This window comes from Sprattus sprattus (assembly GCF_963457725.1).
Source record: "Sprattus sprattus genome assembly, chromosome: 6".
Lineage (NCBI taxonomy): Eukaryota > Metazoa > Chordata > Actinopteri > Clupeiformes > Clupeidae > Sprattus > Sprattus sprattus.
The window spans coordinates 19,131,341-19,137,917 of NC_137925.1; the positions used below are offsets into that span (position 1 = coordinate 19,131,341).

The window sequence follows — 6,577 nt, forward strand, 5'->3', positions numbered from 1 at the left end:
GTGGACGCGTGGGACTATGTAAAATGTTTTGGATTGCAATTATAAGTGTCTCATTCTATTAAAAACGCCTAAAGAGGAAATAAATACTTAAATCGAGACACAATAATCAGTATCATAGAATAGATGATCACAAAATTGTTGTGTTACTCCAACACGATAGATGGCAGCACAAAACTACTTCCATTGTGACTGTAAAACTCACTCGAAAATACCACTACATCGGTACGTTTTGTTGGGGATTGGTAAGGTAAGATGGCGGCGCCAGAGGAGCAAGAATTATCCCAGGCGCAGACTGAAAAACTCCTTCAGTTTCAGGTATCCCAGAGATATGTTTTGCCGAGTATTTTGACTGCTGAGCTGTTCATTCCTGTCTATATGTGAAGTTAATATATTGGTCATCCGTCTCGTAGTCAAGCTGTGAGAAAAAAGTAAGCGACTTTACTCCGACCAACAGACCTAGCTAGCTAGCTAGCCAACTAGCTTTTGCCCCGTTAGCTAACGTCAACCACTAGGCTAGTTAGTTGGCTACACCTGATAGCTAACGTTAGTTGCCTATGTTAGTTAGCTTTCTGGCTAGCTCAGTACCACCGTTTACCCAAATGTTTGCTTCAGCAACTCGGAGTACTGTTGAGTAAGTCAGATAACAAGACAGCAGGCCACTGGAAATAGCTCGTGATGGAGGTAAATAGGTAACGGTAGCGATTGCTAGCTTGTTATTTTATCAATGTAAAAGAAAAGTTCATGTCATCATACGCGAACATAGATGTTGTATATAAAGCAGGCTAGCTAAATTAATTTTCTGTGACTTGTTTTCTGTCTCGCTAATGACAGATTCTAGCTAAAGGGATACATATTAGTAACAGTAAAGCTAAGGCACTCGAAAGGCCAGTTTGCACAGCGTAGACTAGCTAAAAGAATAAGGAGGCAGCACTTGCTTGCTTACTTATGCTAAACTAGCTAGCTTGCTGGTAGACAAACTGTTCATCAAGAGGTGCCTTGCCGACATAAGCGAATGTTTCCGTCAATTATTATTTCCCTAACGTGATGTCTGCTTGTGGTTCGTCGTACAAATTAGACACATAACATTTTAGCTGGCTACCTAACGTTAGTTTCATGTGTGACACGTCAATGCAAGATGCAAGTCATTGCATGGGTTAAATTACTTACTTGAGAGTGGCTAACTTAATGGTGTACAGTTAATAACGACAGCATCAATCTAACATCTACTTCATTCATTTTGTGATGGGTTTAGTATCCTAGTTTATTAATGATGTACAGTGTGGTGTTAACTATCCTAAGTAGTAAAGGGTATACATTCACGCTATTTACCACTGAACGTTAGCCAACCTCTACTATATCCATGTTGTTATTTGTTTTGTATCCTGGGCAAGTTCATTTATTTTTACATGGCAAGTGTTTCATTAAGTTGTTAAACTCGTCGACACTAATTTGTGAATCCAGAACTAAGTTAGCTCAGGTAAGTCAAGTTATTTTATTATCTAACGTTAGTCAAGTTAGGACTCGCTAGCTGGTAAGCTGTCTTCTCTGTATTGTTGACTCCCTGACTTAACTAGGCGAACAAGCAGATTTTCATACACATCCATTGTAGGCCACTTCGCCCAGTGGTCTCTGACAGAAGCCTTTTGTTGTTGCTCTATGTCAAAACACTCACTTTTCTCTCACAGGACCTCACAGGCCTGGAGTCTATGGACCAATGTCGCCGCACGTTAGAACAGCACAATTGGAACATCGAGGTGAGAACAGCTGCCCTTGCCTTTGCCCAGCTGTTGCTTGACTGTTCTGTTGAGAGATGTGCCCAAGAATTGCGCTGAAGGTAACCATGGGGAGGGTATTGTGTTTCAGGCAGCCGTGCAGGACAGACTGAATGAGCAGGAAGGAGTTTCCAGCGTATTCAACCCCCCTCCCTCTAGACCTTTACAGGTCAATACAGCTGACCACAGAGTGTATAGCTATATAGTATCAAGGCCTCAGCCAAGGGTTTGTATTTTTGTTTTTTCTTCCATGAATGCACACATGTTGGCAATAAGATTAATTTTTCATGGAGTGTTAAAAGAGGAGACCTTTGAAGCGGTTCGTCCATGTTCATTTTCTTTTTTATTTCAGGGCTTGTTAGGATGGAGTTACTACTTAATAATGCTTCCCTTCAGGTTTACATATTACACTCTTCTGGACGTATTCAGGTAAATGCTTTCCTGACTATGCACCTTAAAGTACTGCCTTTTAAAGTGTATTTATATCCTCTATTGCGACCTTGTTCCAAAAATAATGAAGAATCCTAGTATGCCTCTTTTCTTTGTAATTAAATCACATAATTATACTGTGATTGCCATTGCCAATGTAATGTAATTTCCTATCTTTTCTCTCAGGTTCGCCCTGCGCTTCGTCAGACCAGACCCCAGAGGAAGAGTGACAGACCCAGTAGGAGATGTGGTTTCATTTATTCATAGTTTTGAAGAGAAGTATGGCCGGTCACATCCTGTCTTTTATCAAGGAACATACAGCCAGGTAAATTCTAGATTTTTTATGAATCCGTGGTTATGGAGCAATACTGGAAGTGTAATGACATGCGTTTGCAAACCATAAAGTAGTATTGGGCATAAAATACGTTTAAAAAAAATATGTGTCAATTTCCTCAAGTTTCAGGTGAAAGTAATGTATTATCTACTCTGCTCTATCAATGCCCATGCATTCGCACTGTTCTGGATGTTTGGTTCATCAGAGGTCAGCATCTTAATGTTTTTTTCTCGTGCTCTTGCTCCATTCAGGTTCTGAATGATGCAAAACGGGAGTTACGCTACTTGCTAGTTTACTTACACGGAGAGGACCACCAGGACACAGATGGTTTTTGTCGGTAGGTCCTCCGCCATATCTGTAGACTTGGGTTCAATTAGGCTGCAAACTATTTTGTGTTGTAGAATGCTGATGCAAGTGTTTAACTAAATTCTACCTTCTTGTCCATTCAGCTCCACGTTATGCACAGAAGAGGTCCTGACATTCCTCAATACAAGGATGCTTTTCTGGGCGTGTTCCACCAACAAGCCGGAGGGCTACAGAGGTGACCACCTAACTTCAGTTTTCATCTAAACTCGAAACTTCAAGAGTTTCAGATACATTGTTTATTTTTTTAAATCTGTGTATTTATCTTTGACTGCATTGCATTGAGATGATATTTTATCTGATTCTGTACACCTTTTTAAGTTTCCTTCATTTGCAAGTCAGTGCTTCTGTTGTGGAAAAAATAGAAAGGCCTACAATAATAACAGGGGTTTGAAGGATAACAGTTAAGAATTATTCCGGTGTCTTCTGTGCACGCTGATGTTTTGGAATGCCTTTTACTTATTTGTTGACAATATTGAGGGCTGTCAAATGTATTTGACACGACAGCAAATACATAAAAGGGGGTGTATCTGTGTCAAGTGTTCTCATCATTGCAGTAGCATTTTAATTTTGATTCTACTTACTTCACCTTTTATTGGCACCATGCTCTTAGTAAGTGAGCTTCAGAGGTGGGTAAGTGTGGTGTGGATCAGTGTAAATGGATCCAATAATGAAGAGTAACCCTCTCTTCGCCTGTGTCCCGTCATCAGTGTCCCAGGCCCTGCGAGAGAACACCTACCCCTTTCTGGCCATGATCATGCTAAAGGACAGGAAGATGACAGTGGTGGGCAGGCTAGAAGGGCTCATCCAGCCAGAGGACCTCATCAACCAGCTCAACTTCATCATGGAGGCCAACCAGACCTACCTGATGTCCGAGCGCCTGGAGAGGTGAGCGCGCGCACACACACACACACACACACACTTTTACACACACACACACACACACACACAGGGCATTCGTCTGTCTCATGCCTCAGTGAGAACTCCCTGCTGTAATCTCAGTGCAACATTATCACACCGCCCCTCATCTTCCACTGACCCCTCAAGTGGTTTTAAATAAGGACAGATGTTTCTGATGGACGATGTCTGTGCAAATAGCCTTGCATGTGTTGTGTCTACGAACGCGGTTTGTATTTACGTGTGTCTGTGTGTTTTGTTTTGTTTTCCAGGGAGGAGAGGAACCAGACGCAGGTGCTTAGGCAGCAGCAGGATGAGGCGTACCTGGACTCGCTGCGTGCCGACCAGGAGAAGGACCGCAAAAAGAGGGAGGAGCAGGAGCAGAAGCAGCAGGAGGAAGAGAAGGCTCGCCAATGCGTTCTGGCAGAGGAGAGGAGGAAACGGGTAAGGGAGGCACACTAGATAATCACGTCATTTTGGTGAGGGCACAGCTGATGGCCTGGGATTTAGTCGTCTCTTTACCTGTTAAAAGAACCAAGGCTTACATGCCTTCAACAATGGAGCGGTTCTGAAGAATTTCTCAAAGGATTACATTGCTTAGTATTTCTGTGCATTATTTCAGATTTTTCTTTATACATTTCCGTACACTTTTCAGGGACTGAAAATTGGAAGTAAATGGCATACATCCAAAAGTAATAAGATAAGATTCATAGAATGTTTACAAACTTTGAGATACTTTAATTGTCAAAATGGCATAATCATTGTGTGCGTGTGCCCTCTGTAGAACCTCCAGGAGGAGAAGGAGCGCAAGTCTGAATGTCTTCCTCCGGAGCCTGGAGTGGACGACCCTGACGGTGTTAAAATAGTGTTCAAACTACCCAATGATTCGAGGGTAGAGAGGAGGTTCCTCTTCAGCCAGTCAATAACGGTAAAAACTCTTTTATGGAAACCACTCAAAAATCCACATTTGGTGATGCATTTGGTCATACTTCAAGCATAGTCAGATGAATTATGTTTTATCGTTTTTTGTTGGATTTTTCCTCCCTTCTTCTTCAGGTGATACACGACTTCCTGTTTTCTTTGAAAGAAAGCCCAGAGAAATTCCAAATAGTTACAAACTTCCCCCGTCGTGTTCTTCCCTGCCTACCCACGGAGGAGCTGCCCAATCCCCCCACGCTCAAGGAGGCTGGCCTTAGCCGGTCAGAAGTCCTATTCGTGCAAGACCTCTCGGACGATTGACATCTAGCTTATATCCCATGCTCTTGAAAAAAAGCTTTTTTTTTTTTCTTGTTTTGTATTTTATTTTGTCGAATGACCATTGTGCACAAGGGATCACTAAAATTAACCTCTGGAAATAATTTAAGCCCCACTGCCCCATATCCCAATTCCCCTCCTGACTGATTTGGTTTTTGTTGAAGGAGTGCAACGAGAACTGCCCTGTAAATACCATACCTAGATATTTAAGAACACGCCTGAAATTCACAATACTATAATTTTTTTTTTTAAAGGCAAACTTGACCATATAATGTACGAAATGACCAAACGCAGTTGGATGGGTTGGAAAAGTGATGGGCTACTTGCACTTCTTAACTGACTGAGATCAAAACCAAGGGCCACAGCTTTTACATGTGACCCTTTCTATATAGTATAGTACAAGTCTGCCCATAGTGTGCCTGTGGTAATTCATAGATGCCTATTTTGCCCTTCTACCATCTGAAAGGGCCGGTCATGTAAAGATGTAATTTTCCAACTATATAAATTAAACATTTTAAAATGTTGTGGTTTGAGTTTGATAATGTTGCTGTCCAAGCTTCCGGTAACCTTTGCATTTCAGCCTGCCGATGGACACTCTGCTAACCCTGAAGCCATGTCAATTTTAATATTTTTGTAGATATGTGGGGGAAAAAAACACAATAAAAAGTAACTATTATGCTATACTATGGGTTAAAATATTTGTTTTAGGGTCAGTTTATAGCATTTCTTTAAGCTTAGCAGTAGAATATAAGTGTGACATTTGCGTGAGTAGAAAGAAATCTTTTATCCCACCCTTTCCCTATAAACCTATAAATTACTGAAGGAAATGGGAATGAAAAATTAACACTCAAGGCTAGAGGGTGGTCCCCGACTGTATGAAAGCTGCGGTATGCAGGTTTTTTTGCTGAATACAATGTTTCAAGACTTGAATCAGTAATGAAAATCTGATATGAGAGTGTTTCCCACTTTTCACTGTTTCATCTATCAATTGTAAGTCTAAAATTGTGTAAGTATTTCTAAAACCATGCGTTGATCCTTAACATTACTAGATGTTTGACTGAAGCCCAAACAGCTACACCCCTTTCCTGTCAGTTTTACCATGAAAGGCCACCACCCAGTGCATGCTTGTTTGCTGCCAGACAGGCAACACAGGACTGACTGACAGGCAGATTCTTGTCCAGTTTGGTTGGACGTCACTAATTTGACTGGTTACTACGGTTACTATTGTTGTTCTCCCTGAAAATCTTTGTGTGGAGGATACGCTACACTGATCGGTCCCAGAAAGTGAGTATGACTTTGCCAGATATTACAAAAAAGTATATTAAAATGGCTTTCCAGGCCTTTACATTTGTCACCCCATTTGGCTCATTGTAATGGTCTCCTGGTTGGTTTCTGTAAATGTACAAATTAAAATGTACAATTCTATAGTCATTTATGGCCACTTGTTCATACATTAATTTTCATTTGGATGTATTCATAGGTACTTCAGGTGTTACTCAGCACAGCTACGGAAGTATTTTCTACATGA

The 6,577-nt window shown here is 41.2% G+C and overlaps 1 protein-coding gene across 1 annotated transcript; it reads left to right on the forward strand.

The window, feature by feature from the left end:
• The first annotated feature begins 234 nt into the window (after positions 1–234).
• Positions 235–6,256, forward strand: faf2 (Fas associated factor family member 2). Its single transcript, XM_080840597.1, has 11 exons — positions 235–315; positions 1,686–1,754; positions 1,864–1,998; positions 2,125–2,201; positions 2,388–2,526; positions 2,787–2,872; positions 2,985–3,076; positions 3,609–3,786; positions 4,068–4,239; positions 4,580–4,723; positions 4,852–6,256. Exons 1-11 carry the CDS (start codon positions 253–255, stop codon positions 5,032–5,034), a joined length of 1,338 nt encoding a protein of 445 aa, XP_080696723.1. The 5' UTR covers positions 235–252; the 3' UTR covers positions 5,035–6,256.
• The last annotated feature ends 321 nt before the right edge of the window (positions 6,257–6,577 follow it).